The sequence below is a fragment of the Eschrichtius robustus genome, chromosome 1 (assembly GCF_028021215.1).
Source record: "Eschrichtius robustus isolate mEscRob2 chromosome 1, mEscRob2.pri, whole genome shotgun sequence".
NCBI classification, from domain to species: domain Eukaryota; kingdom Metazoa; phylum Chordata; class Mammalia; order Artiodactyla; family Eschrichtiidae; genus Eschrichtius; species Eschrichtius robustus.
Genome location: NC_090824.1, coordinates 119,369,547 through 119,391,473, shown reverse-complemented (window position 1 = coordinate 119,391,473; position 21,927 = coordinate 119,369,547). Strand labels below are relative to the sequence as shown.

The 21,927-nt window shown below is 43.9% G+C and overlaps 1 protein-coding gene and 1 long non-coding RNA gene across 8 annotated transcripts in view; one reads left to right on the top strand and one right to left on the bottom strand.

Moving 5' to 3' along the window:
* The window catches only part of MYZAP (myocardial zonula adherens protein), a 98,004-nt gene that overhangs the window by 38,984 nt on the left and 37,093 nt on the right, over positions 1-21,927 (bottom strand). For 5 of the 6 annotated variants that reach the window (XR_011075116.1, XM_068552353.1, XM_068552362.1 and 2 more), the window contains exons 7-10: positions 19,810-19,935; positions 18,344-18,472; positions 14,129-14,208; positions 12,573-12,678 (exon numbers count right to left, since the gene is read on the bottom strand). Coding sequence is in view for 5 of the 6 variants with exons in the window: in XM_068552353.1 (XP_068408454.1) it covers positions 12,573-12,678; positions 14,129-14,208; positions 18,344-18,472; positions 19,810-19,935 (441 nt within the window). In the remaining variant the exon portion in view is untranslated. Of the gene's footprint in view, positions 1-7,369; positions 7,424-12,572; positions 12,679-14,128; positions 14,209-18,343; positions 18,473-19,809; positions 19,936-21,927 lie in introns of those variants that run through there. The other variant, XM_068552397.1, reaches the window with a different exon arrangement.
* On the top strand, positions 7,352-11,539 carry LOC137770048 (uncharacterized). Of its 2 annotated transcripts, XR_011075120.1 has the most exons (5): positions 7,352-7,446; positions 7,832-7,995; positions 8,734-8,787; positions 10,360-10,469; positions 11,049-11,539. It is a non-coding gene; the product is annotated as an uncharacterized lncRNA (long non-coding RNA). The 2 variants fall into 2 exon arrangements; XR_011075121.1 differs by lacking the exon at positions 10,360-10,469.

Genomic DNA, 21,927 nt, shown 5'->3' with positions numbered 1-21,927 from the left:
GGATCAGTTGAAACTGGCTTCTGAGGTAAAATAATCTAATGCAGTTTGACTTCTATCGTATATTAAAGATAACCCAACTTCTGTTTAAGAAGAAATGGCACCCTGGGTGCCTGAACATGACTGGGCTATATAAACATCAGGGCAGGATGGATAAACTGGCGTTCCAATCTATGTGCATTCACTGGGAAGGAAGAAAAACGGGTGTACCGAGTACCAGGGCTTTTGCTGGCTTAGCTCATTATTCTCAGAAACAACCCTAAGAGTCGTTATCCCCATAGACGAGGGAACTGGGGTTCCTAGAGTTTCATTGTCTGTTCATTCCTTAACAGTCAGCTGGGATCCCCTCTGCATCGGGCCCAGTGCTAGATTGCGGGAGCACCGCAGTGAGCCAGGAAGACCTGGTCTCCACTTTCAGGGAATCAACATCCCAGTGAGGCAGTAAATGGAGAAAGAAACACACACATTAGCGCAATAAGGGAGCAGGTAGAATGATGTTAGGTCCCCCCATCTACCCAGAAATAGGATGCACCTGCCGTCTGCCGACGGGGTGAGGGAAAGGTTCAGACCACAGGGCTAAAGAGGTAACCAGCTCGTTCCAGCTTGCCCGGAACTTTCTAGGTTCTAGTGTCATGAGTCAGGAACCTTCTCATTCGCAGGCAAACCAGGACAGGTGGTCACCCTAGAGCTCGATGCTGGCAGGGCTGAGATCTAAACCCACTTCTCTTTGATGACAAGGCCCGGGCTCTTCCGTTCACACCAGCCTGATGGCCAGAGGTTGGCCTCTATCTTCCCTATGACGACAACCTATCGCGGCAATGCTGCCTAGAAATTAGGCAAGGCTGGGAAGAATACTGGCAGGTGATACCTTCTTTAACAAAGGATTTGCTGGAGCCCTAAGTCTTCAGGCTATTCTGTCCTCCTCTGTGACCTTATTGGAAGGTGGGATGGAGAAGTGGGAAAGAGGGTCCTCTAAGCTTCTCTATCCCTGCGCTTCCCTGGATGGGTACAGTATCAGGGTCAGAAGACCATACACTGAACAGGAATATCCAGGGAGAGAACTGTTTCAGGCTAAACAATTAGAGGAGGTACAGGCATAACTCATTTTACTGCACTTTGCTTTATGGTGCTTTACACGTCGCATTTTTCACAAATTGAAGGTCTGTGGCAACCCTGCATTGAGCAAGTCTGTCGGCACCACTTTTCCAACAGCATTTGCTCGCTTTGTATCTCTGTGTCACACTCTGGTAATTCTTGCAATATTTTAAATCCTCCACCAGCAAAAAGATTACAACTCACTGAAGGTTCAGATGATGATTAGTGATCATTTTTCAGCAATAAAGTATTTTTAATTAGTTGTCACATTGTCTTTTTATACATAATGCTATTGCACACTTAACAGACTGCAGTATAACTTCTGTATGCACTGGGAAACCAAAAAGTTCATGTGATTCACTTTACTGCAATATTTGCTTTATTGTGGTGGCCTGGAACCCAACCCGCAGTATTTATGAGGTAGGCATGTATATATGGAAGCACCCAGCTCCACACCTGGCACAAAGCTAATGCTAAAAAAAAATGGTAGTTTAAATAAATGTTCCTATTGACATATACACATTACTATATATAAAGCAGATAACTAATAAGGACGTACTGTATAGCACAGGGAACTCTACTCAATACTCTGTAATGACCTATATGGGAAAAGAATCTAAAAAAGAGTGGATATATGTATATGTATAACTGATTCATTTTGCTGTACACCTGAAACTAACACAACTTTGTAAATCAACTATATGCCAATAAAAAAAAATTTTTTTAAGATGCTTATACTAGTCTTGTCAATTTTAAGACAAAACAAAACAAAAAAATAAAGGAGGCTTTAATTACACACACACACACACACACACACACACACACAATATGTTCCTAAAGTTCAGGTGCCCTGGAACATGGACCCTCACCTGTACTGACCAGGACTCTCCTGGGAGCCCCCTAGCTGCCCTCCCTGCCCCTCTCCTCTCCTGTTCGCCAAGCACGCCCTGCCAGAGACATGCCTCTGAGGCTCAGATCTGATCAGGCAATGGGAAGCCATAAAGGAATTAGGAGCTTAGTAATAAAGGACATTTTCTTGGCTTGTTGCTGGTAATCCACAGCAATTAGGCCCAACCTACATTTCCAGTCTCTTCATCATTACTCCCTCCTACAATCCAGTCAGACTAGAATAATGCTCCCTGAACTCACCCTATACTTTCTGGCTTCCATGCTTTTGTTTTTTATTTATTCTGTATCTTGTCTGGCACGTCCTTTTCCACCTACTCAATCCCTGCCTAGAAAAATCTAACCCATGCTGCAAGACCCAGTCAAATTACACCTCCTCCCTAAAGACTCCACGCACACTAGAATTACTGAACATTTACAGGCACTGAGCTACACCCATAGTGTACATTCTTTCAGTCAATCAACAACCCCTGAAGCAGGTACTATTATCATCATTCCTATTTTTTTGATAAGGAAACTAAATGTTGGAGAAGATCAATAAGTTGCTCAAGATACAAAGCCCAGTCAGGAGCAGATGCAGGATACAAAGTCAGATTTAATTTACTTGAAGCCTACAAACTTAACCACTATGTTCTCCAGCTTGTGTGTTCCCAGCACACAGCCAGTTGTCCTGCTTAACCCTTATATACTGTCTTGAGTTATAAAGAGTTTTAATGTCAACCAGAAAGTCCTTTGAGGGCTTTGAGGACTCAGGTCCATTTTTACATTTGGTTCATAAAAGTTGCTTCTTAAATGTTTACTGATTGACCCATCAGAGAAAAGCTCTCCGTAAGTGGAACCTAGCTCTTCATCACCCCCACTCCCACTTGTGTGTGCAAGGACTGGCTTTCCTGCAGACTTCAGCACAGAGGCAGGGGAACAGAAATATATAAAGACAGTGGCACAAGGGAAACAACTCCAGCTTGATAAAGGTTGAATGAAAAAAATCAGTGGGGGAAGGATGGACTATCCAATAAATGGTGTTAGAGAAACCAGCTTTCCATGAGGGGGAAAAAAAGGGTAACAGCTCTATTCATACTATATACACAAGAAAGAAATTCCATATGGATTATTCTTTATTTGTTCAACAAATATTTATTGAGCACCTGCTATATGCCCGTGCCTATTCCAAGTGTTAGGGATATAGCCATGAACAAAACAGACAAAAGTCACTGCCCTCAGGGAGCTTACATTCTAGTGGAGGGAAACAGACAACACACAAATAAACAAAACAGATAAGTGTAGGATATATTACAAGATGATAAGTGCTATGGAGAAAAACAGAGTAAGGAAGAGAACGGTGGGAAGAATGTGGGGGAGGGGTGTAATTACAGACCTAAAGATGAAAAACAAAACTCTAAAACTTATGACAAACAAACAAGACACACAACACAGCACAGAAAGATTGATAACTTTCTACCAAAATTTAAAACGTGTATATTATACAAAACACCATAAACAAACAAACGAAAATGACTGACGAGGAGAAGATAACGGCATTCAAATATTTTTTGACAAACGACTAATATTGGCAGTATACAGAGTTCCTAAAAATCAGCAGGGAAAAAAAGAAAAACAACCAAACAGAAAAATGAACAAAAGATATGACCAACCAGTTCATAAGAATGGGAGCCTGACTGGTGAGAAGTTTATGCTCAGTCTCCCCAGTTCTAATGAGCAGTCACCAGGCTGATGCAAGTTAAAACTAAGACAAAGAGATACTATTTCACAACTGGCTAAAATTATAGTCCAACAGCGCCAAGAGGTGATAAGGATGTGGAGAAATCTGCCCTCATACGTGACGTGTGGAAGTCTACGTACACTTTGGATAGCAATAGGGAAATACCTAGCAGAGGAGAAACTGTGCCAACCCCAGGCCCTGGCGATTCCTCCTCTGAGTATATTCCCTAGATAAGCACAGACACATGTGTGGCATTGTTTGCAAAAGAATAAAAACTTGGAAACAAGGTAAATGTCTATCAATAGGGTACATTACAATACATTCATCTAATGGAATATTAGACGGCCATCAAAATGAATAATTCCTATCTATCTGTAACAACTCCAAAAACAAAATTGGGGAAAAGAGTAAGTTGCAAAATAAATACAATAAAATTTATTTATATATTACAAATAAAAGTTTACATACTTTTTTGAACACAGAAACCAAGCTATATACCAACAATAAATACATGTATGTGTAGTAAAAGCATAGAAACATGGTCTGGAAAGAGGCCAAATTGCCTCCGAAGGAGGTGTTAGGGCAGGATGGGGTGGAGGGTAAGAAGAAAAAAGATCCAAACTGGGAGGAGTAAAATGAGAACTTCTTTGTAATGTTTTATTTAGAAAAAATGTGAAATACGCCAAAATGTTAACATCTGTCAATTCCAGAAGAGAATACATGGGTTTTATTTTTTATCATTCTCTATAAGTTTCTATATTTAAATTTTTTTTCCAATTATAAAAAATAAGAAGCAAAGAACAAGGCTGGCTTTGGAGTCAAAAATCTGGGTGTGGACCTAGCACCGTCATCACTTGTGGAGAGACCACTAGCTACTTATTTTTTAAGACTCCTAAGTCTCAGTTTCCAGTACTAAAAAATGGTGCTAATAATACCTCCCACAGAGGGTTAATGTGGGATGGGAGGTGTAGATGCACACCTACAATACATGATGCACACCTTGCAACATGAGAAACATCCACTAGCTGGGAGTTACTTGGATGAGGAGCACAGGCACACAAACTACTATGGGCAGAACGTGAGCACACAGGTCTGAGAAACATTTCAGAGCCAATTAGAAACAATTTCAACAAACAGAAAGTGGGTTCAATGACATTTGCAAAGAAAAGAACTTCTCCCTTGAAAGGACAATTTGAATCGTGAATACATTAATCAGTACATGTCACACAATGAACCTGCAATACTTCTATAATGCATACAAAAAGGAAGGTTTACACCCATGTGAGCTTTCTGATTACCTTCTAAAAACTTCATGCTTTAGATAAAGCAGCTGAGATTTTAAAATTAAAAAGTGGCTAATACAGTGTTAAACACCAGAATTGGAAACTGTAACATTTTCGATTACTATAAATAAATTTGGCCTCAACTTTTGAGTAGCATCTCCTTTGGGTGGGGGTGTGAGTGGCCCTGAGACAAAATCACAGCCTTACTAAGAGCCCAAGGCTTAGGATCCAGTTAGGGGTCGGGGATGGGGATGGGGTGGTGGTGCGGGGTGAGTGTGGGGCAGGGTTTGAGCACCTAACTCATGTTTGACGCAGTAAGTCAAGTTCATACCATATCACAGTTCTGGCAGGAAGGGGTGAATTTAGGGACACGGGCAAAGGCAGGGAGGAGCAGGTGGAGGGAGGTCCTCTCAGGCAGGGGACCCGGATCTAAGGAGATCCCCGATTAGCCCAGGACCCAGCATCAGGCCTAGGGGGAGTGCAGGGGTCGTCTAGGGCACAGCATTTGGGAGGCACTCTCACGGTCCTGCAGACAGCCTCGGCACCTCACTCACTCTCTGCCCCAGAACATAAGGCTACCGGGCCTCAGGGTACTATCTGTGCCCCAAAAGAGAGAAGGAACTCCAAGGGCAGGGGGGAGAGCACACAATCCTGGGAGAGAGGCCCAAGTGGGTGCCTCGCGTCCTCTAGAAATCATTACATCCCCTTGTCTGATATTACTTCAATTTTTGAAGCTGGGTAGTGAGTCTACTCACTAGAACAAATGCCAGTAACTTTTCCACCACAGACTGAAAAACATGATGGCAGTAAAGGTATCCCTAGAAACAGTGTAGCCCTACACTAGAGTGACATCTAGATTAGCGGTTCTCAGATCTGACTCAAAGCTCCCTAGGGGAAGTCTGGAAACCCAGCAAGAGTATCTGGGAATCTACATTCAAACAGAACCCGGTGGAGGTAAACTGCATCAACGGTTCATACGCATGTGGGAAGTTATTCCTCTGCTTCCTTTCCCATCACTGCCTACTTGCTTCAGCTGGGCAGAAGCATCTAAATTAAAGACCAAACACAACTACTGACAAGAAAGTATTTACCTGCCCACTTTGCCACGGAGAAGAGGATGGAGCGGAAAACTACCCAACGTCTAAGTGACACCCACCCCCTTAATGAACTCACTTCATTATTAGTAGGCTAATACCACCCACTGACTATTACTACCACTGCTGCTACTACAATTCTCAGCAACACCGTTCAGTTTTGATGAGATACCAGGGCCTGTGGCTGTCTCACGAAGACCTCTATGAAAATAAAGCATGCATGAAGTATATTTCACTTCAATGTATTTCAGCCAAATACATTTTTTAAAATTTATTTATTTATTTATTTTACTGCACGCAGGCTTTTCTCTAGTTGCGGCGAGCGGGGGCTACTCTTCATTGCGGTGCGTGGGCTTCTCATTGTGGTGGCTTCTCTTGTTGTGGAGCACGGGCTCTAGGCACGTGGGCTCAGTAGTTGTGGCACGTGGGCTCAGTAGTTGTGGCTCACGGGCTCTAGAGCGCAGGCTCAGTAGTTGTGGCACACGGGCTTAGCTGCTCCGCAGCATGTGGGCTCTTCCCAGACCAGGGCTCGAACCCGTGTCCCCTGCATTGGCAGGCGGTTTCTTAACCACTGCACCACCAGGGAAGTCTCCATTTTTCTTTTCATCAGATATACTTCTCCTTTTCATGAAGTGAGTTGAACTGTCTATGCATGGTGATAGAAGCAAACCAAATGTTTCTTAAACAAGAAGAGTGCTAAGTTGATTAGTGCTGTTGATCTTCATTCAGAAAGGACATCCTCAGGGCCACCTCCTACATACAAATATAATCAAACTACAGAGACACTTGGCTTATTCTGTATTTTCTGGGGTGTGATCAGGTGGGGAGCACTTCCTCCTGGGGCACTGGAGTTCTTCGAGCCCGCTTCCCATCTCCTTGGCAGGTGTCCTTGGCAGCTTTTCCATAAATAAGGCTTCATCATCCAAGACCAGCCTCCACCTGGCACTTTCTAAATTATTTTTTAGTACTGTTTTCATCACAGTGCCCTCCTTGATGTCTAGGAACCCACGTTTCTAGAAATACTCTATGGATCTTTGAGTTCTCTCGACTCTGCAGTGTCAGGCTGTAGAAGTTGAAGTTACAGAAGGTGGGTGTTTCCACAAATAGGAGCTCTACGTGGCCACATTTTCTCTTCAATGTCATGTCCTGCGTGTTTTGTTCATCAGCTCATCACACACACATGCCACCTCTTCCCAGCAGAGAGAGTACAAGTGTTCTTCGAACCACGAACGATAAAAGCAACTGCTTCCAACCTAGAGCAAGCTACCATTTTGTCATCTTCCAAAGAGCCAGAGACTAAATCTGGAGAAGAGCTCGTGGGACATGATCTGGAAACAGTTCAATTGAGCAGGTTAGCGTTGTGGGCTTGGTGCCACAGCTCCTTTCCCCTGCCCCCATGTGCCTAATTATCAGTGATGGAGATCACTCTGAATCCTCTAAACACAGGGTATTTGGCAAAAATGTACTTTTGCATTGTACATGTCAGCACACCACACAAGACTTTTAAAATAAATTGTGGGCTAACAAATGGCCGATCCATTTAAAAGGGAAGATTCTTGGCATGGAGAGAATTTAAATTTTTAAAATTGCTTTCCTCCAGATAATTTTCCCCTGGGCAGAAAGCTGCTTTGGTTGGCGGGGGACTGGGCGTTGAGGAGAGCACGTAAAGAGGTGTCAACGTCCTGTTGACTGAAGATGTTTGAAGATGTGTCAGGTGTTTACTGCTCTGGCTGCAGGTTCCTCCCAGCCTCGTGCTCCTCCCCCGATCTCCTGGTTCCTTTAACGGCAAGCTAAAGAACTCAGCCGGATTCGAGACAAAGGACCTAGTCCCAACACGGCTTGTCAACAGAAGAATGAAGCCCAAGGGCAAGGATGACTGGAACTCAGCTAACACCAGGTGGTAAGATCCGTGAGGGCAGGACCACACCTGCCCCGCTCCCCACTGGGTACCCAGCCCCAGCACAGAGAAAATGCCGGTGGGTAACTGGTAAATGGATGGATGAGTGAGTTTCCTCATGAATGCTATCTTTTTCAGGCCCTCTGTATTTTCTGGCAAACCCTTGAAAGTCTAACAGGGGCATATTTGGGCTTGTGTGTGTGTTTGTGTGTGTGTGTGTGTTTTGTGTCAGATCCAGAACCAGTCAGAAGAACTAGTGATGGGAGGGAGATGACCAATCCCTGTCTAACACCACAAAAGGAGACTTAATTTGGTACAAAGATCTAGCCAAGTGGGGGTATGTGCTCCCACACTTCACGCAAGACGCTTTGTATCTTTTCTCAATGAACTTGACCCCATAAGATATATAATCCTTCATTTCAAAAGCGCCCATCCTGCCCCCTTCTTACATGCACAAATCCCTACTGAAATATACTGTCCCACACAATGAAAAGTCATTATTGAGCTAAGGACTGCAACACCTACGCTGGTTAATTTTTATTCAATATATCGTCATTATTATTATATCATTAATATTATCATTATCATTATTATTATTATTATTAGAAATTACACTCCAGTGAGGTGGAAGTAAATATACTGCTTAACATTTAAGGATTCCAAGAACCTCAGTAATAATACCTGGATGTTTTGAGCTAAAAAAAGAAGCCCATCATTTTAATAAACTAACTTCATTCACAGACACTGTGATTCAGATGACAGCAACAATGGATGGGGACTGGATTCCTACCCCTGGTGAGTGTGAAGCCATCACAGGGACAAGCTTTCAGACTTCATGTGAGGGAAGGAAAACTGTCCCTAACATTGGTGACACGTAAAGGTTGCCTCTATTTCCGGGTCGAATTTGTCTCAATATCTGGGTGGCTGGAGTTCACAGATAGAAAGACACTTCTCAAGTCAGAGTTCAAGATGCCACACATGACTAATTCAGTTGTCTGGATTTTTCAAAATTTGGTCCAAATGACTTGAACCAATTTAATATGTCTTTGCTGCTTTCACTCATTATGCAAAGCAATGAAAAGGCTGAGATCCTAACAACAGGCACAGCCTAGTAAACAACAGAGAATTCTTTATACAAGGAGCTTCTATCCCGACTTCTCTCCTCATAAAATGCACCCGTGATTAAAGGCTAAATATACTTCCCAGGACAGCCAATACTAGAAATGTTTCCTTTATGTTGAACAGAAAGCTGAAATTTGCCACCCAGTGGCTCCAGCCTGGCTTTGCATTGCAACACAAACAAAAATATATTCCCTCTTCTCCATGACCGTTTTCTAAGATGTGAATTCACCTGTCACGTCTCCCCTTGCCCATCTCTTGCCCAAGTCCTTCAGTCATTCCCTGGATTACTACAGTTCTCAACTCCTTTCCAGCCTGATCCTGAACATCTCAATGTGCTCATTTGTCCCTTTTCCATGTTTCTAACTTTTAAAAAAAGTATTCACATAAATGGCTATAGCAATTGAAATTTTAAACCATCCTTTTGTTGTATGAGTTAATACAGTGTACTGGAAAAATACATTAATTCTTACCACCTGATTTAAGTAGTTTTTAGTTTAAATTTAGAATTAAAGCTCTCTTCCTCTGTCTCTAAGTGTTGAAACCCAGCTGGCCCCTAGGTGGTGCTCATTCTGACAGTGCCATCCTAAATTTCAGCCTGTGATTTCATTCCCATGGCTGGGTCTTTCAGACCACATCATCAGCACTTAGAGAAGCTCTCTTTGGGAGATATTAAATCACAGGTAGTAAAGCAAGGCTTGGACAGTGATCTTTATATGCTTCCCTATTTTCATATATAAATATTCCCCTACTCCTTTCAAATTGGTATGTCTATTAGAGTCCGGAAGTCACTTAGAAAACAGAATTCTAAACTACTTGAAAATGTCTTTTAAAAAAGACCCCCAATCCAAAAATGGGCAGAAGACCTAAATAGACATTTCTCCAAAGAAGATGTACAGATTGCCAACAGACACATGAAAGAATGCTCAACATCATTAATCATTAGAGAAATGCAAATCAAAACTACAACGAGGTATCATCTCACACCGGTCAGAATGGCCATCATCAAAAAATCTAGAAACAATAAATGCTGGAGAGGGTGTGGAGAAAAGGGAACACTCTTGCACTGTTGGTGGGAATGTAAATTGATACAGCCACTATGGAGAACAGTATGGAGGTTCCTTAAAAAACTAAAAATAGAACTGCCATACGACCCAGCAATCCCACTACTGGGCATATACCCTGAGAAAACCATAATTCAAAAAGAGTCATGTACCAAAATGTTCATTGCAGCTCTATTTACAATAGCCAGGACATGGAAGCAACCTAAGTGTCCATCATCGGATGAATGGATAAAGAAGATGTGGCACATATATACAACGGAATATTACTCAGCCATAAAAAGAAATGAAATGGAGGTATTTGTAATGAGGTGGATGGAGTTAAGAGTCTGTCATACAGAGTGAAGTAAGTCAGAAAGAGAAAAATACAGTATGCTAACACATATATATGGAATCTAAGGAAAAAAAAAAAAAAAAAGGCCATGAAGAACCTAGTGGCAAGACGGGAATAAAGACACAGACCTACTAGAGAATGGACTTGAGGATATAGGGAGGGGGAGGGGTGAGATGTGACAGGGTGAGAGAGTGTCATGGACATATATACACTACCAAATGTAAAATAGATAGCTAGTGGGAAGCAGCCGCATAGCACAGGGAGATCAGCTCGGTGCTTTGTGACCACCTAGAGGGGTGGGATGGGGAGGGTGGGAGGGAGGGAGATGCAAGAGGGAAGAGATATGGGAACATATGTATATGTATAACTGATCCACTTTGTTATAAAGCAGAAGCTAACACACCATTGTAAAGCAATTATACTCCAATAAAGATGTTTAAAAAAAAAAAAAAAAGACTAATCATTAAACCCTTACAGATGATAACTCAATCAGAAGCCAACGCATATGAGGTTTTGTTCACCGGTTCTCTAATATTCGACAGGGAAACAATGCAGACAGCACCCTGCGGTGAGGCGGGAGAAATGGAGTGTACCACAGCCAAGGAGCCCCACGGGGAAATGAGGGACAGCCTTGCCCCAGACTTCATGTGTGTGAAGTTCAGAAGCAGAAAAGCTATGATCTAACAGCCATGGTTCCGGAGATGCTAAATGTGACAAAGCAATGCTTTTCCTTGGGAAACATACTCCTGACATCTACTCAGTGCTGATATGCGGCAAGACCTACCCATCCCTGTTGCTGGCACTGCTCCTGCCTGGCAGTGCCAAGGAACTGTGAAAGTGCATGCTGGGTTTCCTCATCTGAGCCTTTGTTCCCCATTCTCTTATTCTACTGAGCCCTGAGACTGACACACAGGCCAATCACACTACGTGACTGGGTTTCTCGTTTGGGAGCAGATTTTATCTCATGTGTACGTTTATCCTACACACAATAAAAAACGGTGTCCCTCCCCATCCTCACGATTCCCTGACCTTAACCCCACTCATAGCTCCAACATTTTAGGGATTAATAAAAAAGATATACGTTTAACCTTCCATTTGTCTACCGTATGTGTAAATTATTTATTAGAGGTAGATATACTTTCAATTTTAATAACACATTAACAGATAAATTTTCAGAGTTGTGCTTAATGTAAAATTTTTTTTTCCAGTTTTTCCACTGCCAACCAAATGTTTAATTAAATGGAAACCTTTTCTTTGCAAGTGAGAGAATTAGTCCCTAGGGAATCCTTATCACCTTGTTGGTGCTAACTGTTCTTATTTCCATCTGATTGTTTAATCGAGCAAGAAAAATGCACTAATATGTGATTAGCTGTACACAGCATGGACTTTCTCCTGTGAAGCATCAGCACGAGAGAGACAGGTACAGTGACACAAGTTAAAAGAAACTTTCTTCCTCTTAGAGAAATATAAAAGTCCAACTTACCTGTTTTTTTGGTTTAGAAAAACAGGATAGCAAACTATGTCCAGCATACAGTAAGCCTAAAACTTGCTTTCATGTTACAGAGACAGTTAAGGAGAAAAAGGATAGTAGAAAAGAGAAAAAAACGAAGAAAAAGGGACAGACAGGGAAAGGGAATGACAGAGACACACCAGACGTGGAGAAAGGACAAAAGCAGGAGCAGGGGGCGAGAGGCAGGCAGGTCCCGGGGTGCAGAGACCTGAGCCGAAGTGAACTGTTCTTGTCACACCCTTTGGTCCCTGAGCTGCAGGCACCCATAAAGGGTACTGCTGTCCTGTGTAGGTGAGTGAGCTTATGAACTGCACCTTCCAGCTTTCTTAACTGTAACGTAACCCTTTCATCTGGGGACGGCCCTCTTTTAGAGGGATCATCACCAGTCCACAGGGGACATATGAGGACCTTCTCCTCTGGGCCAAGATGGCAGTGGCCTGAGCTAGTTCACCGTGAGCCACAGAAGAGGGAGCTGAGAGTCGTATCTGGCTCTAGGGCTGAAGTGTCCCCACCACAGGAAGCAATCCCGGGCCCAAGACCTTTCACAAGTGCTTACCTCCTCAACCATCTGCTTGACTTTCTTCTGCTGGCAATGCACCATGTCATCTAGGTGTCGGATCCGCTCCCGGAGGCTGGCTGACGCCTCCTCCAGCCGCTGATACCTAACACAAATAGAAGAAAGCGCAAGTGAATCCTCAAGCAAAGCAGCAAGAGCAGCGCCCAGAGTCACCGCTTGAAGGGAATATTGCCCAGAACAAGACGCACTCTTCCTACTTTGTGTGTATCCTAGTTTATTAACTACCAGTCGACCACCCCACCGTAGAAGGAAGATAGGACCATTTTTCAAGTTCCCACTTGCAAGTTTTACCCTGTATAAGGACAGTTACTATACTTTCCAGGGGCTGAGAGAGAATTTTTTTCCACCACTTACAGATATGAGAGGCTTTTTCTTTTTGGGTTAATACAGCATTGGAACATCCAGTAATTACCACGATCAGGAAAACAGAGAAGGAGGAGAATCTAGCAACACAACAAAATATCTGAAATCAAGTGGCAGAGTCCTGGAAAGTCAGGAATTACAATTGTTCCATATATCATTTATTTTGAGAAAATGGGAAATAGGCTGGAAGACCCTCTCTCCATCAAAACAGAGCAGACCACCTCATAATACATTTCATACTTTAAAAAAAAAAAAAAAGCACAAATTATCCTCAGACTTTACTTGGTTCAAATAAACCAAAGGAACCAGCAGATGGACTCTACAGTCCTTTGGGGCCACTGGACCGGAGCACGGACGAAGGGTCTGGTGGTCTGCTTACCACTTCCCATCTCTGCCAGGTCCCTCCTCAGCACTATGTTAAAGACTAGGAAAGATCCCTATAACTCTGCAAACTCTGAAGTTGCATAAGAGGAAGGAGAACAGGTATTTTTTCAGCACATACTATGTGGCAGGCAGTACACCCAGCAGTTCCCTCACAATAATACCCCAGTGAGATGGGCACTCTTCGCATCATTACAACTCTCCCCACTTGAAAAAAGAATTCCCATTTTACAGAGAAGCAAAGAATCTCAGGGTTGTTAAGTAACTTGCTCAAATGCTCAAAGCATCCCAACCTTGTTTTCCTTCACTAGAGGGCCGTGCGTGGCCTCGCTGCCTTCTGGTTTCCAGAAGAGGCCGTGGACTGCTCCTGCATTTCCCATGCAGGGCTTTATACACTCATAGCCAGAGGACAAGGCAAGGTTTCATTGAGGAATGTTTGGAAACAAAGACATTGTAAAATTAGTTTCCATGGCAATGGTATTAGTCACTCTTGAGTTTTCTCATCAACAAGGTGCATCCTGTGGAGCTCAAGGTTATGGAGAACATTTATAGACTGAACTCTGGCACTTGTGACAGGCTTTGACGTGTTCCACTGCACTAACAACCAGCCCTGGGTTGTAAGATGTGGCTGGAAGCTCCACGTTGGAAGCTCCCAGTCCAATGTTTTGCATGTATCAGTCTGCAATGGGTGACGACCAAACGAATGACAACGCAAGGACCAAGTGAGCCCAAAAAAACACAGCGCGTCCACCATCTAAATCCATTACAAGACAAAGGGCATTACATCTTACCTTTCTTTGTCAGAATTGGTAATTTCCGTTGACATTTCTGTTTCATGCTCCAGGAGCTGGAGTTGAAGTTGATGGCGTTCCTAAAACAGACAGACACTAATATTTAATCGATGGATCCCAAGTTGGCTGGAGAATGTACAGCAAGCAACTCCAGCACTAGTGAATTCAAGTCTATGTGACACCCATGGGTTTTATACACCCACTTGCCAGGGTCCAAACAAAGCTCAAAATGTCAAATTTACTGGTGCGTATTTATAGATGTATTTATGAGTCAGAGACAAATATGCTGGATAAAGCCATTCAAGATTTATTTTTTTAAAAGCATTTCATCAGCCCAGGCTCAGATGTCTTGTGAAAATTTATGGTTCTAAATAATGTTAATCAATACTCTAAATCAGTGGCCTGTGATACTACAAATTTCTTGGGATTATTTTCTGAATCATCAAGAGGGTCTGGACTTCTGTAATATCCTATAAATGAACTGGGATGGTGTGTACACGGGTGTGTTCACTTGTAAAACTACATTGTGAAAATCAGAATAAGAGTCCCCCAACGGTGTCCACGTCCTAATCTCTGAAATTTGTGAATATGTTGCCTTCCGTGGATAAAGGAACTTTGCAGCCGTGATTAAGTTATGGTCTTGAAAATGGGGAGATTATCCTGGATTATCTAGTTGGGCTCGTATTGGAAGGAAGAAGTAGGGTTAGAGTCAGAAACAGACAAAGGCTGGGAGATGCTACAATGCTGGCTTTGAAGCTGGAGGATGGGGCCATGAGCCAAGGAATATAGTCAGTCTCTAGAAGGGAACAAAGGCTAGGAGATGGATTCTCCTCTAGAGCTCCCAAGAGGAAGCCAGCCCTGCCAACACCTTGATTTTAGGACTTCTGACCTCCAGAACTAAAAATGATAAATCCATGATGCTTTAAGCCTCTAACTGTGGTAAACTGTTAGAGTTTCAATAGGAAACCAATTCATGTATCAAGCTATGCACTTAAGATTTGTACACTTTGCTGTGTGTGTGTGTATATATATATATAAATTTAGAAGTTTACCTAAAATAAGTAATACAAGGGACTTCCCTGGTGGTCCAGAGGTTAAGAATCCGCCTTCCAACGCAGGGGACGCAGGTTCGATCCCTGGTCGGCGAACTAAAATCCCACATGCCACGGGGCAACTAAGCCCGCGTGCTCTACTGCCCACGCGCCACAACTAGAGAGAAGCCGGTGCCCCGCAACGAAAGATCCCGCACACCGCAATGAATATCCCGCGTGCCGCAACTAAGACCCAACGCAGCCAAACAAACAAATAACTAAATTTTTTTTTAAAGTAATATAAAATCTGGACATATTTCTTTGAACAAAGTGGAAAATATTAATAAAAATGTAGTGCCCGTCACAACCAAAATTGCCCTAGAAATGTTACAGATGAGAGTATAATAAATTTCCTTACAATGAAGTTTATCAAATCCTGCTCATTAATTGGGAGGAGACTATTCTACTTTAGGTCCTTCTCTAAGTATGGCCGTGCCTCATCTTTAACCTCAGAAGTTCTCCCCAACAAGCTCTGGCTACTTATACACATTCCAAACGTCTTTTCCACCAAATATTTAAAGCAGATCCTTGAAACTTTAGCCCCCTCAACTTCTGAAGCTGTAAGCAGTGGCAGACCATAGATCAGAGTGGGGAGCAGTCCACCACGGGAGGAAGGGTGTGTTATCATCGATGTACTTAGAATAATGAAGGAAGACCGACTTTTCAGTGGGGTTTTATTACTGCTTTTAAATCTCTACAGCGAATGCACATTCTTACTGTCCCCACGGGTTCTGCCACTGGCTGGAAGTTTACATTAGCCCTGAAATAATAATGATGACTCTTTAACAAGCGAGCCTTCCCTCAGACTCCCCAAAAAGCTGTCTTAAGGTAGGGCAAGGCCTAACTTACAGCACACTTTAAAATTTGATTTTTTTCTAAACTGAGGTACAACAAATCTTAAGTGAGTATTGCACAATCAGTACATTTGTATACACATTAGCTGGTGAAACCACCACTGTGATCAAGGCATAGAATATTATCTATTCTGCAGAAGGGTCTCTGATAGAACACATTCCTTACAGGACTTCTACTGATCAGGAAAAAAAGGGGTTTGGCACACAATGCTGAGAACAGTAAACTAAGGGATATAGCACAGAAGCCATTCAAAAGCACATGGTTTGTCCTCGAGAAAAATCCAAAAATAGGTGAGAACAGGAATACAAACTCTGTGGGCATGCTGTTCACATCCTGTGTGACAGAGATTTGGCACGGTTCCTGCTGTCCCAGATTTATCCCTGAAGGGGGAAAAATAGTAAATGGGTAATCTAATCTTAGCTAAATAAAGCAAGCATTTCGCTAGCTTAAATGGGAAAGATTAAGAGGAAGGACAATAGATTTTCAATCACTAAAGAGAAAGCAAAGAGGACGTGGGGAACATTTTGTGTCACACAAATGCTGGCAGGGCCGGCCGGCCTTACCGACACCACCCTGGCCCCCCAGCCATATGGCCCTGACCCGGGCTCCACGTGGACATCAGTGGGAAAAAGCTGGGAACTTTCAGAATCGCAAGGGTACAAAGAAACTCAGCTACAGAACAGGTCCAGCTGGAAAAGAAGCTGACACCAGGGGCAGACATTTATGCAAGTAACAACATAAAAATCAGAGCCACACATTTGTGAGCCCCGACTTTATGTACGCCAGGCACCGCGCTGAGCATTTGGCACGGATTTTTCTCGTGTTCTCCTCACAGAAGGCCTACGAGTAAGAATGACTATCGTCAGCATTTTACAGAAGAGGAAACTGAATTTGGAAAAGTCAAGTAACCGCCCACAACGAGAAAGAGAAGCAAGACTCAAACCCTAGGTCTGTCTGATCCTAAAACCCATATTCTTAACCAGCACACGGACAGTCTCTCTGTACACCTCCCCGTGCTGCCCGCTCACCTGGCTTCTGTTTGCTGCAGGACAATCTGTCACCCAGCGCGAGTATATGCTTTAACCAGCGCCGTCTGCTGTTGTCGGAGAGCGGTGATGTGGGAGATAGATCACCCACGTTCTAGAAAATGCCCTCGTTGCCCAATCGTCACGACTGCCACCTCCAGCCAATGCTGACGTTACCCCTAACCATACCCGCTCTTCAATACCGCATGGGATTCTGCTTTCCCAGAGGGTGGAGGCGAAATTGTAACTGACCCTCTATTTGCTCAAGTCCCTCCCCAAAAAAGATGTTACCCAAAACAGGAGCCCCCCACCAGCCCCGAGGCTCCACAGTATTGCATTTAAGGCTGTTCCCAAGCTGGTTACGCCTCCCTTGTCAGGGGACGGTGGAGGGGATCATGCCGCAGACACCACGGGTCAGCCCTCTTCTCAGAATCACCCGGGAGCCCAGCTGTTGACCCTGCTCACACTGTCACTCCCCCTCCCTCCATCGTCAGCCTGGGGATTCTCAGCATCCAGCGTGAGTGAGTTACGGGGATGCTGATGGGTCAGGTCTTGGGCGGTCAGTGCTGTTCTGCAAACTCATGCCACTAGAGCCCCACTTTCCAGGAAGCAGCCACAGCTCTAGCCTTCAACTACCCCCCTCCCCCCCGCAGCGAGCCATCACCTGCTAAAGGTCACCGCCCTTTCTCTCTCTTCTTTTTTCTCTTTCCTCTCTCCCACCCCTCCTTCCCGTTTCTCCACTTCCTGCCTCATTTCCAGGCTCCCTCTTCCCTTTCTCTAGACTGGCTCATTATCCGGGCAGAGCTCCTGCCTTCTGCAGGCCTCCCCCCAAACGCACAGAGAAAGGCAGTGTCCCCCACTCCGACACGGAGTGTCAGAGAAAAGCCAACCCTTCAGACCCAGGCAGGGCTTGGGGTGTCGCTGTAACGTCGAAATAGGGCTTGCCTGCTCAACAAGTAATCTAAGTTCATGCTTGGGGCCCCAGCAAAGCAGGGCTGCTAAAATATTAGTTTCTGTGAATAATTTGATACGTAATGTTTTTTGAAGCATCAAAATTTTCACCATGGGAAAAATTAGAACTTTGTGGGACTTCCTTATACTTTCTTTTACAGTTTTCTCTTTGTTTTTTTCAAGTCACAAATTGCAGGGATGAGGGCTTCTCATACTTTGGGGCAGGCCTGCAGGGGACCTGCTGCACCGCAAGGGAGGCTGGGCGAGGGGCCCCGGGCCCCAAGCTGTGTTACCTTCTCCATGCGCTCAATCAGCCTGTCCAGCTCCCCGATCCTCTGGTCCTTCTCCTCTAGGCTGGTCTCTGCCACTTGCATCTTTTTATTGGCTTCTTCAATGGCTTTCAGAAAACTATTGGTTTCTTCCTGCAAAAGAAATGTACTCTCCTCAGCAGAGCATGGAGTAGCTACCAATCAGGGTCCAAACAGCTCAGGCCTGGCTAAATCATCATGTCTCTTTAAAAGCATGACCTGGGGGCCTAGAAGTGTCTCACAGATCATGAACTCAAGTTCCAGGATTCTGGTTCTCACCCATGAATAAAGACACATTGCATGGCTTTTTTTTAATTTTTAATTTTTTTTATTTTTGGCTGCATTGGATCTTCGTTGCTGTGTGCGGGCTTTCTCTGGTTGCGGCGAGCGGGGGCTACTCTTCGTTGCGGTGCGCAGGCTTCTCATTGCAGTGGCTTCTCTTGTTGCGGAGCACAGGCTCTAGGCGCGTGGGCTTCAGTAGTTGTGGCACGTGGGCTCAGTAGTTGTGGCTCGCGGGCTCTAGAGCACAGGCTCAGTAGTTGTGGCGCACGGGCTTATTTGCTCCGTGGCATGTGGGATCTTCCCGGACCAGGGATCGAACCCGTGTCCCCTGCATTAGCAGGCGGATTCTTAACCACTGCGCCACCAGGGAAGCCTGCATGGCTTTTTAATGGGCCTACTTATTTTTTCTCCTTTTTTTCCCCTTGAGTCTTTATGTCTAAAAAGAGCCTACAAGTGTTATTTATCCCCTGACTAGGTGCTCAGAGTGTCACACAACCTAAACGGAATTAGGGCTGGATCTGGAATTGAAGGCAGAATGCCCAGATCTTTCTCCCATATTGCAAAGCGCCGACTCAGGCAATCAATCAGCACATGTATTAAGCCGGTGAGGACACAAGATAAGGCAGAATGGAGTCCCTGCCTTCAAGGAATTTATGCTCTTCTAGAGAAGCCAAGATGTGAGACATACAGCCCAGCTCCAATAACACGGACAAGAGAATTCCATGGCAAAGAGCAGAGAAAGTGTGGGTTTCCCAAGGACAGAGGACACTTGCAGGTGTGTGAGTGGGAAAGACTTCATTCGTGGAGATGCTGGCATCTTCGGGGCTCTCAGGGAGCGTAGGTAGGATCAAGGACGGGCAAGGAAGAGCAAATGGAGTGAGAAAGGGCGTGGCTGCAGGTAAGCCCAGGATCTGCTCGGATGCTGGCAAACGGTCAGACCAGCTAGAGAAAGGGGGGATTGAGGACTATTCCAAGCAGGGAAGGTGGTGAGTAAAGGAAGGGAGGGAGAAGGGAGAGCAGTGAATCGGCAAATAATAAATTCCTTGACCCGTCACCCACGTTAGAGCCCACGAACTCCCCTCTGAGCACAAACCCTACCACGTAAAGCTCACCAACAATAACGCACCCCAAACTCTCTGCTACCCCATCAGCAGGTAGGACATACACACCAGGAGCGCCTCTTTCTCGGCACTGTGCCTCTGCTGCTCTTCGTGCAGGCTTTCTTCGTACTGGCTGTACAGCTTCCTGGTCATCTCTCTCATCACCTCCGCGTTGGCTTCTTGGGAGGATTCCACCTGCAGAGAGACTCACTTCAGAGCTACAACTCTGGTGGGCTCAGGGGGAATCCACACCTTTCACTCTGTAGGTATCAAGTGTGGACTCACGGGGGAGTGGACCCATGCCCCAGGGTTCTGCAGGAGACAGAGGCAGCAGGAACTAACGGGCAAAGAGGTACAAGGAAGAAGGAAAAGGGGTGAGCAGGTGCAGAGAAAATTAGAAGTGGCCCCTTACACTAATTTACTTGATATTATCTGGAAAAGGTGCTCCACAGGAGGGAATTTTTCAAAAGGCAGAAACGTACCTCTCTAAGTGCCCACCTTGCCCCCCAAATTTAGCCATTTTTAAACTGAATTCTCTAAAATGTATCATGCTCCACTGTCGTATTGACCTCGTTCTTCAATGACTCTCCCTGTCTAATGTTCTTTTGCTCCTGAAATTTTTATCATCTTTTATTCTATCAGTTTTAACAAACCTTTTTCTCTAGTTAATATATCCACACTCTAATTGGCCTCAGAAAGATACGCTTTTTAAATTCTTCAGTATTCTACTGTGGGCTGAAAATAAGACCACTACGTTATTAGAGTTGGGTCAGAGTCCTACAAAATTAAAAAGTAAAAACGTTTGCTATAGGAGGAAGGAGGGAGTTAAAAGAGGAAAAGAGGAGGTTACAGATATTGATGTTCTATTTCTTTGTTTTGTAGATTTAACTTTGAAACCAAGTAAATAATTTCTCTGTTATAAATATTAAATTTTAAACAATTATCTACCAAGATCATTCACTGGAACAAGAACAGACCTTTCAACAAATGGTGCTGGGATGATCGGATTTGTCACATACAAAAGAATGAAGTTGGATCCCTAATACACCATATACAAAAATTAACTCGAAATGGATTAAAGGCTTAAATGTGAAAGCCAAAACTATAAAACTCTTAGAAGAAAACCATAAGGCAAATCTTTGTGACCTTTGATTAAAATTAGATATGACACCAAAAGCATAACTGACGAAAAAGAGATCAATAAGACTTCATCAATATTAAAAACTTCTGTGCTTCAAAGGATAGCATCAAGAAATTGAAAAGATAACACCTAGAGTGGCGGGAAATATTTGCAAATTATTTATCTAATAACTTGTATCTGGAATATATGAAGAATTTTTACAACTCAATAATAAAATATAAATAACCCAATTTAAAAATAGGCAAAGGATCTGATAGACACTCCAGAGAAGATATCCAAATGACCAATAAGCACAAGAAATGATACTTAACATCATCAGTTTATCAGGGAAATGCAAAACTACAATGAGCTTCACACCTACGAGGATGACTATAATCAATAAAAGAGAGTAACCAGTGTTGGCAAGGATGGGGAGAAATTGCAATCCCCTTACATGGCTGGTAGGAATGTAAAATGGTGCAGGCATACCTCTATGCTACCTTTCATATTGTTTGACTTTTCCCCCCAGGTGCATACATTACTTTAAAATTTTTTTTAAGTCAGAAAAGCAGGAAGGCCTTTGACGAGAAGCTGCCCACATGGAGTTGAAGCCATCGCATTAGTTGCACTGGCCAGTCAGTCTCTAGGAAACACTTAAGCTCATATAAGAAATCTGGACTCATCCTTTCCATACCTTTGTGCTTTTCCAAATGTTGTGTTTGGAAACATTCCCATCTGGTTTGGGGGACCTTAGCTGGGGATTCCTGGGGGCTTGCACAGGCCTAGCTTAGGAGACGAGAAAAAGTAGAGCCGTGGGCAAGCAGGCTTATGTTGGGAGTGGCTGGTGTTTCCTTTCTTCCCCGGCCCTGCCCTCACCTGTGAACTTCAGGCCATTGATTTTATGACTCTGAAGGTTTGTTTGTGTCCCCTCCTTCCAGCTTACTGCTTGTTTAAGAGAGCTGAGTTAGCTGCGTAGGTAACCTCTGGATAAGTAAGGTGTACTACAACCCGGATAGGCTACATTATGTTTACTCCGAAGACGGGACAAAAGTCTCTCTTGATGCCCT